The sequence below is a fragment of the Salvelinus fontinalis genome, chromosome 17, assembly GCF_029448725.1.
Source record: "Salvelinus fontinalis isolate EN_2023a chromosome 17, ASM2944872v1, whole genome shotgun sequence".
NCBI classification, from domain to species: Eukaryota; Metazoa; Chordata; class Actinopteri; order Salmoniformes; family Salmonidae; genus Salvelinus; species Salvelinus fontinalis.
Window position 1 is genome coordinate 42,616,217 of NC_074681.1, and position 23,412 is coordinate 42,639,628.

General features: G+C 46.0%; 1 protein-coding gene across 1 annotated transcript in view; it reads right to left on the reverse strand.

The window, feature by feature from the left end:
- Positions 1 to 385: 385 nt before the first annotated feature.
- The window catches only part of gpr158b (G protein-coupled receptor 158b), a 77,514-nt gene continuing 54,487 nt past the window's right edge, over positions 386 to 23,412 (reverse strand). Inside the window, exons 6-11 of the mRNA XM_055867551.1 lie at positions 22,928 to 23,037; positions 21,433 to 21,671; positions 14,099 to 14,237; positions 8,174 to 8,279; positions 7,687 to 7,833; positions 386 to 3,975 (exon numbers count right to left, since the gene is read on the reverse strand). Coding sequence (XP_055723526.1) covers positions 2,158 to 3,975; positions 7,687 to 7,833; positions 8,174 to 8,279; positions 14,099 to 14,237; positions 21,433 to 21,671; positions 22,928 to 23,037 — 2,559 coding nt within the window. The 3' untranslated portion in view covers positions 386 to 2,157. The remainder of the gene's footprint in view (positions 3,976 to 7,686; positions 7,834 to 8,173; positions 8,280 to 14,098; positions 14,238 to 21,432; positions 21,672 to 22,927; positions 23,038 to 23,412) is intronic.

Consider the following 23,412-nt stretch of genomic DNA (forward strand, 5'->3'; position numbering starts at 1 on the left):
CCCTTAAATGGATAGACCAGCCAAATTACAAATGTACATTTTTTTCTTCTTATTGAAAGCAGTCTATGGACAAGGAGAAAACTGCAATCCACCCTTTGGATTTGCTTACCTTGTCACTGCCAAAAATATTTGTATTTTCTAACCAAAATCAATGTTCTCCAAATTTTAAACAAATTAAGTAGCAACACAATCCCCCCCAGAGACTTTGAAATGATTTGGGCATGAAATACAAGTCTGGCAGAAAATATTATGTCGACAGTTATGTATGCTTATCTCCACCAGGGGTTAGTGTTGTTCTATGTGATGAAGTAGTAGGTATTCTCTCCAGACCATGGTTAGTCAGCACTGTTCGACAATACCCATCAAATAACAACAGAAAATAAGATTGAGTTTTATATGAATATTTATTGCAAGCATACAATAGTGGTACAAGTTCACTTAACAAACAAGTCATAACCGTCTGATGGAGCAGGGTTTGCGAAGAGCAGTGAGACGTTGGGCCAATATGTTTAGTGTCATGCAGAAGCCACTGTAGCATTCATACAGCATAATCGTGTTCCTATTTACCTAGATCGTATTCACCAGGATACCAAATGGAGGAAAACAGACAAACAGGGAGGAAATAAACCCAACTTGTCTAATAAGAAATGTTTCTTTCCATTGCGAAAGTTTTCCATTGCAAAAATGAATACTGACAACATTCAACAACAAGAGTTACTATTTACTGGTGGAGTAGATGAAATCACCACCACTAAAATGTTACAAAGGCCATATAAAGGAAGAGGGAATCGGTAATAATGCTAAAGTGGCAAACGCTTTTCATGCAATGCAATGATGCAGACACACACACACACTGTACACACCCACACACCCATGCAATAATGCACACACACACACACCTACCTGTGTGGAATCTATGGTGACACTATTTTGACAATCAATGTCATAGCATTTGATTTTAGGTGAACAACTTTAAGGTGTTATCAAGCAATTACATGGATTTGGAAAGCAAGCAAAAGGAAAATATGCTGTATAATCCATCTGACTTTTCTTGGCTTTAAGTCCATAAGAGAGCACTGAAGTGATTATACATAAACCTTAAAATAAAAAGTTTGATATATTGATGTTTGGGAAAAGTACAAGACAAAACTTGTTAATGATTCACCTAAAATTAACATATGTAAATTAATGTCAACATTGTATAAGAGGGGGGAACCTTTGGGATTACAATACTGCTTCAATATTTTTTCCATATCATATTTTCAGATTAATGCACATAGAAACATTCTTGAAAGCTTTATGTTTTAAGTTGTATTTTAACTTTGAACTTGAACATTGAATTATAATAGGCAACATCAAGTATTACATCTTCATTACCAAATGTTTTGGATGTAAGTTGACGAATGGACATAAAGACACTTTCGGAAGTGCCTTGCCACATGCTACAGCAGTTTTTTTGAGAAATTAATACATCAAAGATAAACTTCTGTTTTATTTTACAGACATAAAGCATGTTTGACTAAATGGAGACCAGGTGAGATATTTTTCCTTCAGGGCATGTATCATCATGTTGCTACCTATGTACTAAATGTTAACTATGTACGGTTCACCTTTGTACCTATTTCTCCTGCTCAACACTCAAAATGCATATCCTTTGTATAATCTATAAGGCCCAAAATTAAGGCATAATTATCTGTGCACTGTGCTTAATATGGAAATGACATGATGTACTTCCCAATGACCAACATTCTGAACTCATACTCCAACCACTACTTGACAAAAATGGCACAGATGCAGGATACAGACCAAAGAGAACTCTTAGGACACAAGTGAATGTATTGAAGAATGTGGAAAAAAACGTGCACAAATGCAAACTGAGAAAATCTACAAGCAAAGAGTACCGACAACACATTCCTCTACATTTCAGAGAAGTGACTTTAAGTTGCATAATTGCACAACTAACAAAACAACAAATACTTTGTTTGGAATGCTTTAAGAGACGGTAGTGTCATGTTTTTCTTCACAATATGATTTTGACATAACCACAAGGCAAATTGTGCATTGTTTCTCCCCCCACATTTCCCCTATCGTTCAAACCCAGTTTGCAGGGCTTTTGTGCTGTGAATATAAAACAGATAAAGTCCATTATGTCAAATATCATGCACTTTTCTCTGACCCATTGTCTTCAAAATCCCACGGACAAACATCAACCTTTTTGGCAGTGCTCATGGGTTGTTTATAATTAGAACTCAAAGAGTTTTCTTTCGCTGGAGAAGTTTTTGTCTGTGCCATGTTGGTTGGCGCGTTCTCTACCTCCCACGGGCATGCCTCCGCTCTCTTGTTCTCTGACGCCTCCGGGTCTCTTGTCGAGCTTTTCCGTCTCCCAGATGAGGGCGCGGTGACCGGACCGCCCTCAGAGGATTGGCTGACACGTCGTCTTTCCGAGGGCTTGCTGGAGGAGCTCCTCCTCTCCTTGCTCTTTGACCTGTGCTGCTTCTCTTCCTCCCTGTCCCTTCCTCCTTTATCTCTCTCACCCCTCTCTTTGTAGGAGCATGAGCCTTTTCGTTTCCGCTTGGAGTGAGGCGTGGGGCTGGAGCAGTTCTTCTCCTGGCTGGGGGAAGGCGGGGCTGGGGCTTCATTATAGTCCCAGGGACAGATGTCCACCATCAGGGTGGGCGGCTGCAGCAGACTCCCTGTGGATTTGGAGTAGTCTGAGTGGAGGATCTTGGGCTTCCCATCGGTGGGTGTAACACTCTTCTTACTTCTGATCCTCTCTGGGGAGATGGAGTCTGAATCACCTCCCAACACCGGCTGCTCCTCAAAGGCCCAGGGGCACACCTCTGGTTTGAGAGGGAGCGGAGATCTGGGAGACCTGGTCTTCCTTGTTTCTTTGGCCTCGTCTGGTTCACTCCCCTTACCTTTGGAGCGACGTCGGCCTGCAAGTGATTTCCCTGCGGCTCCCTGTTGCTTCTGTTGGGAGCGACTGCCCTTGGTGCTAACCGCACCACCACCACCCCCTCTGTGGACCGTGGTGGTCTCTCCCAGAGCAATGGACACATGCTTCTGTGACCTTCCTTCCGAGGGGGTTGGGGGGTCCTCTACATCCCAAGAGCACACCTCGGAGAGGTCATACAGGTTTCTCCCTGGCTCTGTATTGATGGACGGCTGGCTGCCACTCACCTGCTGCTTCATGATGCCCATCTTGCCCATGGGCGTCTTGGAGTACTCCACCGACTGGCTGATGATCATCTTGGGATAACACTCCTTCTCTTCCGCCTCGTCCACCTCAGACAGCATCCTCCCATCGCAGCCCTTGAGTCCCTTCTTGCTTGCTTCCTCCACGCAATGTGTCTTGCTGGTGAGCCCAGGCATCTTCTCTTTGGCACTGGTTATGACACTCAGTGACTTCTGCATGATGGACGTCCTCAGGTGGATGGGCTTTTTATCCACTGTAAAGTTGTGCGCGCTGGCCGACTTGCAGACCAAGGGCACTGACTCCGTGGACTCGGAAGGTTCAACCCTTGGGGCATGCTCTGGTGACTTCTTCACCTGTCTTCTCATGAGGGATCCAAGCAAGGAACCCTCACCAGCAGCCATTTTGTCCCCACACGAGCTCTCTCCGCCAGCAGTTTCCTCCCCTTGGTCACAGACGTGGTCGTAGCTGTGCGATTTCTTCAGGCCCAGGACCTTGTTTTTCAGAGAGTCTTCCCTGGACTTGTGACCATAGTGGGATGGGTCAAAGGGGTTCCGTCGAAGGGTGCTCCGGTTGCTCCCATGCTCACTACAGTCACGATCCTCACGACTGCCATGGCTGCCGTGCCGGTGCATAGTCTCTGGGATCTCAGTGATGCGCCTCATGAGGGAGCGGCCCAGACCCTTCTTGGAGCTGCGCTTCTTCTGGAGATGGGGGTTGTTAGCCAACATCTTCTTGCGCTTGTAGACCTCCAGTTGGACGTAGAGCTTCTTTAGCTCATCCTAAAATAGCAACACAGAGAGGTGTTGAGAGAGAGAAAAGTGGATGAGAAGGAAAATGATTTCTCTAAGTGTTTGTGCTACAGACATTTTCTGACATCAGACACAAACTAACCATGGTCCATTTTCTTGACAGACCAGAACCTTGCTGCAAGGTAGTGACTTCCCACAGTGTTGGGGCCAATCCTGTTTTTAATCTACATGCTCTCTCTAAACCAAATACCTATGTATACATAAAAACAAAAGGGACACAACATCTCTACCATATCAAACTTTGGCATCTGCTCTAATGAAATGCGCTATGCAAATTAAACTTGATCGTTAATTACTCAAATGTGGTGCCGTCAGTGATACGCCTTCATTGATTGGGCATGTTCCCAAACAAAATGTATTTTCCTTTGTTAAGACACAGCAAATGGGTGCTTAATCTAACCAGTCTCTTCTCTGTAAAATAAGCTGAATGGCGCCAGAGGAGATGTCTGCCGTTTCACAGGCTCCTACGCAATTGTGCTATTGTGTGTGTTTTTTTGCGTTATTTGTAATTTATTTTGTACCAAATGTTTCTGTCAGGACAGCAATTACACACATCGTACTGGACAAAGATTGTTTCGTTAACGAGTCAGACGTGAAGGATTTACTTCAGACCCAAATCCTTGTCATTCGCATGAAGAAGAGACAGAGATATCGAGGACGTAGGTCGAGGTGCCTTCTAAGATTCCGACAGCGAGTGGGTAATCTGCCTCTACCATCAGTCCTATTAGCCAAAGTGCAATCATTGGATAATAAAATGGATGAGCTCTGATCAAGAGTATCCTACCAAGAGACATTAAAAACTGTAATATCTTATGTTTCACAAAGTCGTGGCTGAACAACGACATGGATAGCATACAGCTGGGTTTTCCATGCATCGGCAAGATAGAACAGCTGCCTCCGGTAAGACAAGGGGTGGCGGTCTGTGTCTATTTGTAAATAACAGCTGGTGTACAAAATCTAATATAAAGGAAGTCTCTAGTTATGCACGGCTGAGGTAAAGTATCTCATGAGAAGCTGTAGAACACACAATTTACCAAGAGAGTTTTCATCTCTATTTTTTGTAGCTGTCTATTTACCACCACAAACGGATGCTGGCATTAAGACCACACTCAACGAGCTGAATAAGGCCATAAGCAAACAAGAAAATTCTCATCCAGAGGCGACGCTCGTAGTGGCCCGGGGACTTTAGGGAAACTTAAATCCGTTTTACCTCATTTCTACCAGCATGTTACATGTGCAACAAGAGGGGGAAAAAAACTCTAGACCACCTTTACTCCATACACAGAGACGCGTACAAAGCTCTCCCTCGAGCCTCCATTTGGCAAATCTGGCCATAACTTTATCCTCCTGATTCCTGCTGACAAGCAAAAACTAAAGCAGGTAGTACCAGTGACTTGCTCAATACGGAAGTGGTCAGATGACGCAGATGCTAAGCTACAGGACTGTTTTGCTAGCAGAGACTGGAATATGTTCCAGGATTCTTCCGATGGCATTGAGGAGTACACCACATCCATCACTGTTTTTATCAATAAGTGCATCGATGACGTCGTCCCCACAGTGATCGTACGTACATACCCCAACCAGAAGCCATGGATTACAGGCAACATCCGCACTGAGCAAATGTGTAGAGCTACCGCTTTCAAGGTGCGGGACTCTAATCCGGACGCTTATAAGAAATCCCGCTATGCACTCCGACGAACCATCAAACAGGCAAAGCGTCAATACAGGACTAAGATTGAATCGTACTAGACCGGCTCTGACACACGTTGGATGTGGCAGGGCTTGCAAACTATTACGGACTACAAAGGAGCTGCCACGTAACACACGCTTACCAGATGAGCTAAATTACTTCTATGCTCGATGCGAGGCAAGCAACACCGAAGCATGCATTAGAACACCAGCTGTTCCGGACAACTGTGTGAACACGCTCTCCGTAGCCGATGTGAGTAAGACCTTTAAACAGGTCAACATTCTCAAGGCTGCAGGGCCAGACGGATTACCAGGACGTGTACTCTGAGCATGCGTGGACCAACTAGCAAGTGTCTTCACTGACATTTTCAACCTGTCCCTGACTGAGTCTGTAACACCAACATGTTTCAAGCAGACCACCATAGTCCCTGTGCCCAAGAACAAAAAGGTAACCTGACTAAATGACTACCGACCCATAGCACTCACGTCTGTAGCCTGTGCTTTGAAAGGCTGGTCATGGCTCACATCAACACCATTATCCCAGAAACCCTGGACCCACTCCAATTTGCATACCGCCCCAACAGATCCACAGATGACGCAATCTCTATTGCAATCCACACTGCCCTTTCCAACCTTGACAAAAGGAACACCTATATGAGAATGCTATTTATTGACTACAGCTCAGCGTTCAACACCATAATGCCCTCAAAGCTCATCACTAAGCTAAGGACCCTGGGACTAAACACCTCCCTCTGCAACTGTATCCTGGACTTTCACACGGGCCACCCACCCAGGTGGTAAGGGTAGGTAACAACACATCTGCCACGCTGATCCTCAACACGGGGGCTCCTCAGGGGTGCGTGCTCAGTCCCCTTCTGTACTCCCTGTTCACCCATGACTGTATGGCCAGGCACGACTCCAACACCATCATTAAGTTTGCCGAAGACACAACAGTGTCACCGACAACGATGAAACAGCCTATTGGGAGGAGGACAGAGACCTGACCGTGTGGTGCCAGGATAACAACCTCTCCCTCAACCTGATCAAGACAAAGGAGATGATCGTGGACTAAAGGAAAAGGAGGGCGAGCACGCCCCCATTCTCATTGAATGGCTGTAGTGGAGCGGGTTGAGAGCTTCAAGTGTCCACATCACCAATGAACTATCATGGTCCAAACACACCAAGACAGTCGTGAAGAGGAGACGACAATACCTATTCCCCCTCAGGAGACTGAAAAGATTTGGCATGGGTCCTTAGATCCTCAAAAAGTTCTACAGCTGCACCCTCGAGAGCATCCTGAATGGTTGCCTCACCGCCTGGTACGGTCTCCGACCGCAAGGCACTACAGAGGATAGTGCATACGGCCCAGTAAATCACTGGGGCCATGCTTCCTGCCATCCAGGACCTTTATACCAGGCAGTGTCAGAGGAAGGCCCTAAAAATTGCCAAAGACTCCAGCCACCCTAGTCATACACTGTTCTCTCTGCTACCGATTGGCAAGCGGTAACGGAGCGCCAAGTCTAGGTCCAAAAGGCTTCTTAACAGCTTCTATCCCTTAGCCGTAAGACTCCTGAACAGCTAATGAAATGGCTACCAGGACTACATTAATTTATGCTGCAACTACTCTCTGTTTATTATCTATGCATAGTCACTTTACCTCTACCTACATGTACATCTTACGTCAATTACCTCAACTAACCTGTGCCCCCGCACAGTGACTCTGTACCAGTACCCCTTGTATATAGCCTCTCTACTGTTATTTTATTGTTGCTCTTTAATGATTTATTTTTCTATTTTCTTATTTTTCACTTCAGTTTATTTTAGTAAATACGTTCTTAACACTTTTTTGTCATAAAACTGCATTGTTGGTTAGGACTTGAAAGTACGCATTTCACTGTACACCTGTTGTGTAGACCTTACAGTGCATGTGACAAATAACATTTGATTTGATTTGTTTACAGAACAAAAAAGACAGAGCGGGACCCTGCTCACCCGTATGTCCTCAGGGTCCAGGCTGTGCTCACTCCAGGCTGAGGTGATGCTGCTGTTGAGGTAGGACCCAGACCGGCCCATGTCCAGCTCCTCCTCATAGGCTTCAGTGGCAATGTCATCCCTCGCCTGAGTCCCTGTGGACAGAAACTAACGAGAGGGGAAAAACCTACTTAGGGTGACATTATTTAAAATGTTATAGTGCATTTGTTCACAGCGTGCTTGTATTTTCAGGAGGAAAATGTCACCAACAGACAAGATTGACATCATCCCATTGTTCCTAATTGTCTTCTAATTGGCATCTAATTAAATCTTGCGAAATGAACGGTTTATTCCCCACTCATCGAGTGTTTAAATGTTCTCCATAAGACTTAAAAATACCCAGATGTGCACTTAAATTACAATACGATAATTATTATTGCAGTAAGAAGCTGTTAAATGTAATGCTTATGTATTCAGGGGAAAGGGTGAGGAGAGAGAGCAGGGTTACCTTTGGAACAAGCAGAAGTCCCAAAGTCACAGTCACGGTGAGGTGTGTGTGAGCGAAGACCAGCATGAGCATCCAGTCAGGGTGCCACAGAGGGGCCAGAGTGAACCTGCAAATAGAGAACAACAGTTTGTTTTGAGGACACTTTTATTTAAGTGTAACAGAGTGCATTCTATTCTGCCCTGAGCAGGGTTGGAACTCACAACCCTAGTCAAAGAACCTAGATGATTTGTGATTTTTCCCCCAATAGAATCCTATAGGATTCTCACAATCCTATTTTGTGTCACCTCTATCAGAATCATATCAACTATCAGAGTCCTATTGGCCTACGCTTTTCCTTTTGTAAATCAAAAGTAATCCTAATGGATCCTAGAGGATTCTCGCAATCCTATAAAATGTCATTTTCAGAAATCTATTTGGCTATTTTTCCCCCTATTGGAAATCAATCCTATAGTTTTTTGATAAATCATGTAGGATTTTGCCACCCCAATCCATTTCATGAAGCTCCCGACAAACAGTTATTGTGGTGACGTGCTTCAGAACTCGGCGGTCCCATTCTGCTTGTTTTCTACCACTTCGCGGCTGGAAAGATGGCATCATATGACAGTGCCACGTTGAAAGTCACTGAGCTCTTCGGTAAGGCCATTCTACTGTCAATGTTTGTCTATGGAGATTGCATGGCTGTGTGCTCGATTTTATACACCTGTCAGCAACGAGTGTGGCTAAAGTAGCCAAATCCACTCATTTGAAGGGGTGTCCACAAACCTTTGTATTCAAAAGGTAGGTACTGGGTAGAGGGGACATTGTCAGTGGTTTCCCACTATAGGGTCACCATCTCAAGTGACAAGGGTGCAGTGGAGGCTGCTGAGGGGAGGGCGGCTCATAATGATGGCTGGAATGGAGTCAATGGAGTGGTATCAGCCACATGGAAACAACGTGTTTCCATGCCCCTCTTCGACGGGGGTTCGAGCCCTGGCTCGGCCGACTGTCTTCCCTAAACCACTTTCTGTACCCCTCTCTATATCTGTCTCCCTATCTGTACTTACATCTGTCCCTAAAAAATAAATAAATAGTATATCCAATCTAAAAAAAGAACACATTTTTACCCTAGTCAAAAAAATCCTACAGCATTCCAATAAACAAATCCTATTAGAATCTAAAAGAATAAAACAAACCTATTGGATAGGTTCCAAAATCTGATACAATTTTATTTTGTATTCTAACATGATTTTTTATTTATTGGAATCCTATAAGATTTTTTGACTAGGGAACCTCCTGCACAACAACACGCCATGTAGTTCAGTCCTTGACTAATAATGTTCAGTACTATCTATTACAGAATGTCATATTTCATGTGGACCCCAGGAAGAGTAGCTTCTGTTTTTGCGCAAGCTAATGGGGATCCTAATTAATACCAAATACCAGGAAAAACTCAAATAAGCATGATTTGCATGGAGCAAAAAAAACAGCGTGGGGAAACAAAAGTACCAGAATGCACACAAACTTAAAACTTTGCTCCACCACTACCTATGCAAACGAATCCTCCACCACTACCTATGCAAACGAATCCTCCACCACTACCTATGCAAACTAATCATCCACCACTACCTATGCAAACTAATCATCCACCACTACCTATGCAGTGGAGTCTATCTCTCTGCTCTTTAATAAGAGTTGTGTTATTAGGAAGTACCCCAAGAGTAAACGTGGCGTTGAAACGAGTGTCATCACAGTTTGGTGAATATGAAGCTTCTTATGCCATTAATCGCAATGGAAACCCAGAGTATTACGGGATATGCAGCTTCACTAAGAAGGACACCGACCCCTGGTGGAGAGATGACCTGCTGGATGTGTACAGAGTGACTGCTGTTTTCGTCACCAACAGAGGATACCACAATTCTATGACGCTCGACGGCGCTGAGCTCCTCGTCGGTAACCCACTGGAACAACGGCAACAACCCCAGATGTGCTGTCATCTTCCACACCTCAGCAGGAGAGACCCACACCTTCCAGTGTAAAGAGTTACCTTCTCTTTTCCACTCTTCTTTAACGTACCCTTTGCATTAAACATTTCTTGACATTTAATGTGTTCTTTCAAATCTGATAGACAGTGCACAAGGCTGTTGGATTCTCTGTTTGAGCGCTATGGAACCCCTGGCTCAGATGTATGCTTAGCCTAGCAGTTAAGAACGTTGGGTCAGTAACTTTTGGTTGCTGGTTTGAATCCCTGAGCCGGAAAAAGTGGGAAAATCTGCCGTAACCCCCAACAACAAGTTTTCCCTTTCCCTTCCATTTCCTTTCATGAAGAGTATCACTTTCTGGACGAAAACAAGCCGTGGACTGAAGCACAGCGTTACTGCCGAGATAAGTACATTGACTTGGCCACCATAGACAACACGGAGGACATGGACAGACTGACTAAAACTGTGGACAGTGGCTATACTGAAGCAGGCTGGAGAAGGGCACAGTGTTAAGAAAGTGGTAGTGGTCAGATAACACTTGCAGTGAAGGATGTTTCAAATAGGGAAGGAGGAATGTGTGTTTATGAGACATTATGAGACAAATATGTGAAGAGCCCACCGGCTACCACAACTGGGCTCCAGGAAACGGGACTGCCATGGAGGACTGTGGGAGAACCGGAGCGGGGAGAACCGGGGCAGTAAAGAGAGATGGATGTCACCAGTGGGTTAGTCTGCCTGAGACCCAGGAGCTCAACTTTGTCTGCAGCACCTCTGACAAGCAGTAGAATCTGGACCCAGCTCGAGCACAGTGGCATTCCCAGACACAGATTAAGCCTAGTCCTGATCAAAAAATCAGAAAAGAGAAAAGTGTTACAGAATCCCCCAGCCGAGGGCACAGTGGGACTAATTTACAGCGTGTGTGTTGTTGTTTATGTCTGGCTGGCACTGCATAGTCTAGCCTCACACGAGATATCGATTACCTCCAGCTTGCGGCTTCAGCCAATCAGACTGTCCCAATGCACCCCACACTCTGCCCATGCACTGATCATGCATCCTGTGATTGATTGGTCAGATGCTCCTAGCCAGCCCAGCACTGAAAAATCGGGTCTGTTGCATGCTCCCTCAAGTATATAAGTATTTACTGTGTTTTACCAGTCTCAGAACGTGGGTGGACATGTGTGCATGGGATGCGTAAACAAAGTTATCGCTGTTGTTATCCCTGTAGTACGTGCTACAGTAGCAGTATTCTATGTAGTTCTCATTCCTGTTATTATTATGTTACTACTGATATTGTTTACTACTTCCTACACTGTACATTTAAATACAGTCCTTGCTCTTGTGTGCTGCTGTGCAATAGCCTACTATTTGTATAATATACAGTCCTTGCCATTATTCTTACTGTGCTATTGCCATGCTAGTCATTAATCTGGTGTTACTATGGAATACATGGTTATTAGGTCATTATTAGGTACAGTCCTTGTTGTTTTATCCCATATTCCATTCTATCGTACTCTGCATATACACTCTATATACAAAAGTATCTGGACACCCCTTCAAATTAGTGGATTCGGTTATTTCAGCCACACCCGTTGCTGACAGGTGTATAAAATCGAGCGCACAACCATGCAATCTTCATAGACAAACATGGGCATTAGAATGACCCGTACTGAAGAGCTCAGTGACATTCAACGTGGCACCGTCATAGGATGCCACCTTTCAGTTCATCACATTTCTGTCCTGCTAGAACTGCCTCGGTCAACTGTAAGTGCTGTTATTCTGAATTGAAAACGTCTAGGAGCAACAACTGCTCAGCTGCGGAGTGGTAAGCCACACAAGCTCACAGAACGGGACCGCCGAGCGCTGAAGCGCGTAGCAGTCGTCTGTCCTCGGTTGCAACACTCACCACCGAGTTATAAACAGCCTCTGGAAGCAACGTCAGCACAAGAACTGTTCATCGGGAGCTTCATGAAATGCGTTTCCATGGCCGAGCAGCCGCACACAAGCCTAAGTACACCATGTGCAATACCAAGCGTCAGCTGGAGTGGTGTAAAGCTCGCCGCCATTGGACTCTGGAGCAGTGGAAACACGTTCTCTGGAGTGATGAATCCCGCTTCACCATCTGGCAGTCCGATGGACAAATCTGGGTTTGGTGGATGCCAGGAGAACGCTACCTTCCCCAATGTATAGTGGCAACTGTAAAGTTTGGTGGAAAAGGAATAATGGTCTGCGGCTGTCCTTTCATGGTTCGGGCTAGGCCCCTTAGTTCCATTGAAGGGCAATCTTAATGCTACAGCATAAAGTTACCTTCTAGATGATTCTGTGGATTAAGGTTAGAGTTAGGGCTAAGGTAAGGATTAAGTTTAAGGTTAGGATAAGGGCTAAGCGTCAAACTTTAAACGAGGCAGGTGAATTTACAAGAGTTGACCTCTTTCATATCCTTGACTAATTCAACGGGGATCATGGCGCCGAGGGACGGCGGTCAAAGTGCCACAAAAGTCTCTGTCCCTCCGTCCCTCCATCCCTCTATCAACTGCTCCTCCGATAATAAGATTCAGCCTCATTAATCATGTTAGTCAAATCAAATCGTATTTGTCATGTGCGCCGAGTACAACAGGTGTAGACCTTACCGTGAAATGCTTACTTACAAGCCCTTAACCAACAATGCAGTTCAAGAAATAGAGTTCAGCAGTCTTAGTCATTCCAACGGGTGTTTTTGGCATGGGTTGAAAAGCAACATCACGACTCCCTCCATCCCTCCTCCTCTCCTCCCTCCATCCCCTCCTCTCCTCCCTTAATCTGCCAGCCCTTATCGCTGGTCTCCAGCAACCTGGCTGCTCTCTCCGATCCCTCAGAGACGGCGACGAGTTTCTTTTCGGGGTTTGGTTCATCAAAGACATTCATGAGGGTGCTGTTTAGAATTTTACATTTAGGGGACAGATTTAAAGTATTCGATTTTTTTCCCACTCCCGTCACAGTTGTAATATTCAATGTAGGCATATTCAATCACAGCTGGTTTGTTATTGGGTGAGGCATGCCAACATGTTGTTATGAAACCTCTTCAGATACAACCTCGGGGTTAGATTGATGGGTATGCCATAACCTTGCTGGTTTGTTCCGGCAGAGATAAGCATGACAATAGACTTATTTATGCTCATACTGTACGTACGCCAACATCACTTACTTTCAATGGGATTTGTAAAAGGTATTCATTGGGACCCAGCTGTTCGTGATGATCTTAAATATTACAGACAAGTTCTACATGCAGCTTTGTGATGAATGTTTTAGGTGCCACTTTACATATATTGTTTGCCGAGTGATAACTTGTACATTGAGGCAATGGCTACTACGAACAGGCACAGTTGTCAGCACACACACGACCCCTCCTCACGCACGCACACACACACACACACACACACACACACACACACACACACACACACACACACACACACACACACACACACACACACACACACACACACACACACACACACACACACACACACACACACACACATACACACACACACACACAACCCTCTTTCCCCCACCCCCCTTCCCCACACACACTTGTAGTTCTCCTGGTGGTCATATGAGGAGGTGGCTCGTCAAGCCAGTGCCACCAACCAGTGTCAGCTCCTCCAGCAGATTCAGGTAGAGGAACAGGGCATAAGGAGTTTATTTTAAGCCTTGGCAGATTTATGCACTGTCTGCCTGGTGCAGGCATATTTTATTCACCTCTGTTCAAGTGGCTTATCCAAGCTGTCCTGCTGACTATTCATTTGCTTGATGAGAGGGAGCGCTCTATTCTGCCTTTTAACTGGGGATGTTCTGCTCCTGTTATTCTCCTGCTTAGAGGCCTACATCTCTTCCTGATTATGATTATAAACTATAGAGTCACACATTTGTAAGGGCATACACAGTATAGACTCTCTCTCTCTCTCTCTCTCTCTCTCTTATTACTTACTTAATGGTGTGGAATATTGCCGATATGAGGAGTTCATTGTATATGGCAACAGTCATGTAGCGTGGTTCATGGAAGGCTGACGGTACGGTCCGGACAGCATAGCAGAGGTACACTCCCCACAGAAGAAACAGGAACTCAGCTAGATTAGGAGAGGTTAACAATACAGGTGGGTTAGACCATTGTCCTTAACTCTAACACACAAATAGCAGAGATACACAACATACAATGACTGCAAATTCAAATGGAAGATTCTGGAAGATCTGCATTATTTACGACAACCATTGTTTGCTTTTGTTTGCACAAAATGGCATACATGTAACTTGTTATTTAGCAATACAATTCAAGGGTCTCCTCATGTAGGGCTGGCACAATTATCACATGATTGTGTAACCGACAATTATGGACAATAAACCATGAACAAAAAAAATAGTTGTCATAATACATATAATTTAGGAGATGGAGGGATTCAAATTTATATTCAAGTAGATATAGTTTACTCAATAGTAGTTTTTCATTTTGACATGAAGTGGGTAAAATGTGTAATAATTTTATGAGCCAAACGGCACGGTCACAAGGAGAAACCCCCTTGTTTTTGAGACAGGGGTGTCATCAACGCTGTGTAAGACATTTTCAAAGATGCATTATGATACATTACAGGCTGGAAAAAAAGAAGACCATTATGACCATAGCCGTGGTCATAATTTGCATGACAATCAATCGTTATCAAAAATTCCACAATCGTCACAGCCCTATCCTCATGTCCCATTCAAAGAATACAAAAAAAGATCCTAGTCCATTTTGAAAAGGCCACAATTCAGCGGGAAAGAATTGGCAAAATTCAAGGACCTCAGCCTGTCAAGTGTTGATGGCTGCACATCATGTTGATGGCTGCACACCACTGCTTGACTGCCAGCCCACTGCCTCGTTGACAGATCTCCTGCTGGATAGAGATCCTCTCTATTATCCAAAGGTCGCTGGTGGTTAGCAAACTGAAAGGAAGTCTGAGTCTCTCATCTTGGTTTATTCTACATTCTAAGAACTGTCCTCAGAACTGGCATTATCCTAAGTTCTCTGAACTGGTCTCAGAACTGTAAGACAGTCCAAGTCTCTCGTCTCTCCTTTATTCTATGTTTTTAGAACTGTTCTCTTCTTCCTAGGTTTTGGCCTTTCTAGGGAGTTTTTCCTAGCCACCGTGCTTCTACACCTGCATTGCTTGCTGTTTGGGGTTTTAGGCTGGGTTTCTGTACAGCACTTCGAGATATTAGCTGATGTACGAAGGGCTATATAAAATAAACTTGATTTGATTTGATTCTCAGAACTGCTCAAAACTGTTTCAAACATTTTCCGTTGCATGCCCAAATGAATATGACCCACTTTTCAGAACTGTTTCAGGACTGATTCATTCTTATTCGGGAGCCCATAACGGTGATGCTAATTTATATTCCATTTCCAAGAACTGTTATCAGAACTGTAAAGCAGTCCGAGTCTCTCATCTTTCCTTTGTTCTACATTCTCAGAACTGCTCTCTATTGTCTGCCCATAAAAACAGCCCTGATTTACATTCATTCAATAATTAACACCAAAGACAACAGGGATCATGTCGGATTGCGGATTTTCATCTGTAAATAGTGATTAGAGTGTATTATTATTAATATTTTGTGAATCATGATGACTAATTATAAGCTATTTAATATGTAATCAGTATGCATGGTGAGCTGTTTGTAAATGCTGGTGGGAGGAATAAGTAATTTCTTATTAGATCAACAGTTTTTTTCCATTAACTGATAAATCATTTTTATCATTATTGTAGAACCACAAAACAATACAAATAATAATTGTATGTTCTCTTTTTTAATTATTTTCCTGTACAGCACCTTAAACCTGATAGCACCTTAGATGGGTGGATATCGCCCACGCGTTTCCACAAGCTGTCAGAACAATCAGCGGGGCGGCTGACCCCCTACCCCCGACCGCAGACCGATCTCTCCTCTTCACCATTTCTATTTACAGGCACTCTAGCTGTCTCTGCCTCCCCTGCGAAGCTGCACAATGTTATTACGTCGTATCTCAAACCCGTTGGTGAAAACACTCTCCGCATCGCTGTCCCTATCTCTCTCAAGGTCCTCTGACAGAGCAGAGCACACCGCTTCTCAGGGATTCATCCTCTTTAAAAAGGATTAGATGATAGGTCCTGTGTCTCAGCTGCCTGTCACATTCCCCTCTAGAAGGGGCTTGGCAATTCTCCTATTTGAACTTGTTATTCGGAGACTGGAGGAGTCCATTTGTGTTCCCACCTACAGTTTGGCTTTAGGAATGATGAAACAAACAACAACATCAGCATCAGCCCCAGTGGCGATGATAATAGGAGTAGGGCCTAGTATCAAATAAAATACAATTTTACTGGTCAGGTACACATATTTTGAAGATGTTATTGCGGGTGTAGCGAAATGCCTATGTTCCTAGCTCCAACAGTGTAGTAATTCCTAACAATACAAAACAATACATGCAACCCCCCCCCCCCAAAAAATAATAAATAAATATTTAGAAATATAGAAATATTAGAACGAGCAATACCAGAGTCCGGAATATAAATGTATACTGAACAAAAATATAAACGCAACATGCAACAATTTCGAAGATTTTACAGTGTTATAGTTCATATAAGGAAATCAGTCAGGCCCTAATTAGGCCCTAATCTATGAATTTCACATGACTGGGCAGGGGTGCAACCATAGGCCCACCAACTTGGCAGCCAGGTCCACCCACTGGGGAGTCAGGCCCAGCCAATAAGAATGAGTTTTTCCCCACAAAAGGGCTTTATTACAGACAGAAATACCCCTCAGCAAACCCCCCACACCCCCTCAGACGATCCCACAGGTGAAGAAGTTGGATGTACATGGTCTGCGATTGTGAGGCCGGTTGAACGTATTGCCAAATTCTCTAAAACAATGTTAGAGGCAGTTTATGATAGAGAAATTAACATTCAATTCTCTGGCAACAGCTCTGGTGAACATTCCTGCAGTCAGCAAACTTGAGACATCTGTGGCATTGTGTTGTATGACAAAACTGCTGTAACGGCGTTCCTCTCTCTCTTCATAAGAAGAGGTGGAGTAGTGATCGAGCCAAGGCGCAGCGGGTTGTGAATACATGATGATTTATTAAATAAACAAAACAGACAAAGACGAAAAACGAACTATACTTGATATAACTAACAAAATAACAAAACGATGTAGACAGACCTGAACAAACGAACTTACAAATACACGAAGCACGCTGACACAGGAAACAGACTACATAAACGCACGAACAAACCGAAACAATCCCGTATGGTGTAACTTCGACACAGACACAGGAGACAATCACCCACAAACAAACAGTGAGAACACCCTACCTAAATATGACTCTTAATTAGAGGAGAACGCAAAACACCTGCCTCTAATTAAGAGCCATACCAGGCAACCAAAACCAACATAGAAACAGATAACATAGACTGCCCACCCAAAACACATGCCCTGACCTAAACACATACCAAAACAACATAAAACAGGTCAGGACCATTACAGAACCCCCCCCCTCAAGGTGCGAACTCCGGGCGCACCAGCACAAAGTCCAGGGGAGGGTCTGGGTGGGCAGTTGACCACGGTGGTGGCTCCGGCTCTGGACGCTGTCCCCACACCACCATAGTCACTCCCCGTTTCTGTCTTCCCCTCCCAATGACCACCCTAAAACTCACATCCCCTAAATAAACGGCCAGCACCAGGAGAAGGGGCAGCACCGGGACAAGGGGCAGCACCGGGACAAGGGGCAGCACCAGGATAAGGGGCAGCACCAGGATAAAGACCAGCACCGGGATAAGGGGCAGCACCGGGACAAGGGGCAGCACCGGGACAAGGGGCAGCACCGGGACAAGGGGCAGCACCGGGACAAGGGGCAGCACCGGGATAAGGGGCAGCACCGGGACAAGGGGCAGCACCGGGACAAGGGGCAACACCGGGACAAGGGGCAGGTCCCGGCTGATATACTCTGGCAGATCCCGGCTGTGGGACTCTGGCAGGTCTATGCAGGCTGACGGCTCTCGACGCTCATGGCAGGCTGACGGCTCTCGACGCTCATGGCAGGCTGACGGCTCTCGACGCTCATGGCAGGCTGACGGCTCTCGACGCTCATGGCAGGCTGACGGCTCTCGACGCTCATGGCAGGCTGACGGCTCTCGACGCTCATGGCAGGCTGACGGCTCTCGACGCTCATGGCAGGCTGACGGCTCTCGACGCTCATGGCAGGCTGACGGCTCTCGACGCTCATGGCAGGCTGACGGCTCTGGCTGCTCATGGCTCGCTGGCGGCTCTGGCAGATCCTGTCTGGTTGGCGGCTCTGGCAGATCCTGTCTGGTTGGCGGCTCTGGCAGATCCTGTCTGGTTGGCGGCTCTGGCAGATCCTGTCTGGCGGGCGGCTCTAGCGGCTCCTGTCTGGCGGGCGGCTCTAGCGGCTCCTGTCTGGCGGACGGCTCTGTAGGCTCATGGCAGACGGGCGGCTTTGCAGGCTCATGGCAGACGGGCGGCTTTGCAGGCTCATGGCAGACGGATGGCTCAGATGGCGCTGGGGAGACGGATGGCTCAGATGGCGCTGGGGAGACGGATGGCTCAGATGGCGCAGGGGAGACGGATGGCTCAGATGGCGCTGGGGAGACGGATGGCTCAGATGGCGCTGGGGAGACGGATGGCTCTGGCCGGATACGGCGCATTGTAGACCTGGTGCGTGGTGCCGGAACTGGAGGCACCGGGCTAAGGATAAGCACCTTCCTACTAGTGCGGGGAGCAGGGACAGGGCACACTGTACTCTCAAAGCCTACTCTATCCCTGATGCGAGGTACCGGCACTGGTGACACCGGGCTGAGGACAAGCACATCAGGATTAGTAGGGGGAGAAGATACAGTGTGTTCAGGGCTCTGGAGACGCACAGGAGGCTTAGTGCGTGGTGCCGGAGCTGGAGGCACCGAACTGGATACACGCACTACAGAGAGAGTGCGTGGAGGAGGAACTGGGCTCAGGAGACGCACTGGTAGCCTAGTGCGTAGTTTAAGCACTGTAGGTACTAGGCTGGGGCGGGGAGGTGGCGCCGGAAATACCGGACCGTGGAGGCGTACTGGCACTCTTGAGCATTGAGCCTGCCCAACCTTACCTGGTTGAATGCTCCCGGTCGCCCGACCAGTGCGGGGAGGTGGAATAACCCGCACCGGCCTATGTAGGCGAACCGGGGAAACCATGCGTAAGGCCGGTGCCATGTATGCCGGCCCGAGGAGACGCACTGGAGACCAGACGCGTTGAGCCGGCCTCATGACACCTGGCTCAATACCCAATCTAGCCCTACCAGTGCGGGGAGGTGGAATAATCCGCACTGGGCTATGCACTCGTACAGGAGACACCGTGCGCTCTACTGCGTAACACGGCGCCTGACCGTACTCCCGCTCTCCACGGTAAGCCTGGGAAGTGGGCGCAGGTCTCCTACCTGCCCTTGGCCCACTACCTCCTAGCCACCCCCCAAGAAATTTTTGGGAATTACTTACGGGCTTTTTGGGCTTCCGTGCCAGACGCGTTCCCTCATAGCTCCGGTTCCTCTCTCCGGTAGCCTCTGCTCTCCTCAGTGCCTCCAGCTGTTCCCATGGCTTTTCGGGCTTCCAGCCACGTCTCCTTGCTGCCTCCTCAAACCACCGCTCCTGGGCTTTAGCTGCCTCCCTCTCTTCCTGAGAGCGGCGATTCTCTCCTGCCTTAGCCCAGGGACCTTCTCCATTCAATATCTGCTCCCAAGTCCAGAAGTCCTTGTTGCCCTGTCCTTTACTCCATTTACTCCGCTGCTTGGCTCTGGAATGGTGGGTGATTCTGTAACGGCGTTCCTCTCTCTCTTCATAAGAAGAGGTGGAGTAGTGATCGAGCCAAGGCGCAGCGGGTTGTGAATACATGATGATTTATTAAATAAACAAAACAGACAAAGACGAAAAACGAACTATACTTGATATAACTAACAAAATAACAAAACGATGTAGACAGACCTGAACAAACGAACTTACAAATACACGAAGCACGCTGACACAGGAAACAGACTACATAAACGCACGAACAAACCGAAACAATCCCGTATGGTGTAACTTCGACACAGACACAGGAGACAATCACCCACAAACAAACAGTGAGAACACCCTACCTAAATATGACTCTTAATTAGAGGAGAACGCAAAACACCTGCCTCTAATTAAGAGCCATACCAGGCAACCAAAATCAACATAGAAACAGATAACATAGACTGCCCACCCAAAACACATGCCCTGACCTAAACACATACCAAAACAACATAAAACAGGTCAGGACCGTTACAACTGCACATTTTAAAATGGCCTTTAATTGTCCCCAGCACAAGGTGCACCTGTGTTATTATCATGCTGTTTAATCAGATAATTGATATGCCACACTTGTCAGGTGGATGGATTATCTGGTCATGAAACATGGGACCAACACATGGGACCAATACATGTTGCGTTTATAATTTTGTTCAGTGTATGTACAGTGCCATTCTTAAATGTAAGCAGTTTGGAACCACCAAGACTCTTCCTAGAGCTGGTGAGCATTCATGGGAGAAGGGTCTTGGTCTGGGACCCGATGGTCACTCTGACAGAGCTCTAGAGTTCCTCTGTGGAGATGGGAGAACCTTCCAGAAGGTCAATCATCTCTGCAGCTCTCCACCAATCAGGCCTTTATGGTAGAGTGGCCAGACGGAAGCCACTCCTCAGTAAAAGGCACATGACAACCCACTTGGAGTTTGCCAAAAGGAACCTAAAGACTCTCAGACCATGAGAAACAAGATTCTCTGGTCTGATGAAACCAAGATTGAACTATTTGGCCCGAATGAAAAGTGTCATGTCTGGTGGAAACCTGGCACCAGCCCTATGATGAAGCATGATGGTGGCAGCATCATGCTGTGGGAATGTTTTCAGGGACTGGGAGACTAGTCAGGATTGAGGCAAAGATGAAGGGAGCAAAGCACAGAAAGATCCTTGATAAAAACTTGCTCCAGAGCACTCAGGACCTCAGACTGGGGGGAAGGTGAAGGGTAGAGTACGGGGTGGTAGCCGGCTAGTAACAGTGACTAATGTTCAGGGCAGGGTACTGGGTACTGTTATAAAACCAAGATAATGAAAACGACAATTGGCGTAACCCGCTACAAACATAAAACGGAACGTCACAATGACATCATTCCAACCAGTTTTAAGCTTTAATGATGTCATTTCAACTAGATTGCCCACTGGGTATTGACTAGGGGTCCACACTTCCGTCACGACTCACCGACTGCCATCATGTAGTCCCAGCGGTCCAGCAGGCACATGCTGAACTGCAGCCCATCGGGGGTGAGGCCCATGTTGATAAGGGCCAACGTCCGGTCAGGTGTCTGACACACGGCCGAGGTCCAGGCCACCAGGAACCACAGCACCACCAGCAGGATGACCCCCAGCAGACGCAGCACCCGCCAGCTGGTCATGTATGGGGTCCTTTGGGCCGTACGGGACAGGAACACCTTCAACACCCTGGAGGAGGGAAGAGAGAGAAGGTTTGTTGTTGTTCCCAAATCCCAACAGGCAAAATTTGGCATCTAATAGCATCATTTTATGGTTTTATGTTTCTCATTGAGAAAAACATATAACTAGATTATAACCAACAGGTCTCTGTTATAAACAGGTAAAGATCTCTGTTATAAACAGGTAAAGATATCATTTTCATTATTGCTTTTCATCACTATCATCATCATGTATTTTACAAATGATGTAACTGACACAACTAACACTACTTTAACTGCAAATACTGTACTACCACCACTACCATCCCAACATTACTCCTTCCACCACTGCAAATTCTATCGTTTTGGTTATTACTTGTTCTAAACTACTTGTACTGCTGCAAGCCCTTGCAAGCACTAGTGTCTCACTGAGACGTGTGGGCTAGATTAGCATAGATATATAACAAGGAGATCTTTTGACCTTTGGGTTCTCTGAGGGAACAACCATGATTGATCCGGTCTCAGATTTGATATCTGTGTGTGGGATTCCCCTTGAGGGTCTGACACTGAGGTCATGGTTCGAGCTTTCTACACCAGGAGGAATTTAATTGCTAATTCTGTCAGGTGAAGAAGCAGGCTGCCCTTTGGCCCCTCTTTTCTGCACTGCTCTCAAAACTATACTGACTGAAGTGGCGGTGTAACCCCCCCCCCCCCCCCCCCCCACTCACACACACCTATTTCTTACACACACATGGTCAGATTGAGTTGTTTCTCTACTGTCTCAGTGAAATGTAAAAAGGCCAACATGAGGGCCATCTCATTTCCAGAAGAGGAGAGTGGAGAAAACTCTATGCTACGGTAAGTAGTTCTGTGTGATTGAGAATGTAAAGTGCTACCTTTGCCTCTAAGTCCTCTCGCTTCGACTACTAAGAAGCAAAATAGAACGACTGCAAACCAGGACCAATTCTGAGAGTAACCTGGATATGAGAGAGCGCTCCACAGGGCAGACGCATCAAGGAGCATCATTGGGAAAATTGGGGGGAGAAAGGACTCAATGTCCTGGGCTGAATACTGCAGAAGTTATCCAATTTGGCCATATGGCATTGGTTTCTCTGCGTGATACATCTGGGGTGTATTCACTAAGAACGGGCGAAACGGAGAGGGACCTACCTGATTATGCAGTTGCAAAACGTTTGCTACGGTGAAAAACATGTTGTTCCTGTGTGTACTTACGAATACACCCCTCTGAAAGACTTCTAATAAAAAATAGAATCAATTAACACATACCTATAAAGCTTCAGGATCACTGTTCCGTAGGCTGTGGCAAAGCCCAGGAGACGCACCCATCTCAGGAGGATACAGCGGAACATGCTGGGGTTGAAGTACAGTATCATCACCTAAAGACAAGTGGAGATGCACATTACTTTGACTATATTTTACATGATGTATTTTTTATTTAAAAAAAGAGTGGGGCAGTCCCACTCCTTTAGTTTTTTCCCTCTTTATAAAACAGGGTCGAGAAGAAGCAAGGAGAGTGTGCTAGAGCGGATTGGATTCAAACCCATGCCTACAGTGGTACATACAGTTGAAGTCGGAAGTTTACATACACTTAGGTTGGAGTCATTAAAACTCGTTTTTCAACCACTCCACAAATGTATTGTTAGCAAACTATAGTTTTGGCAAGTCGGTTAGGACATCTACTTTGTGCATGACACAAGTCATTTTTCCAACAATTGTTTACAGACAGATTATTTCACTTATAAATCACTGTA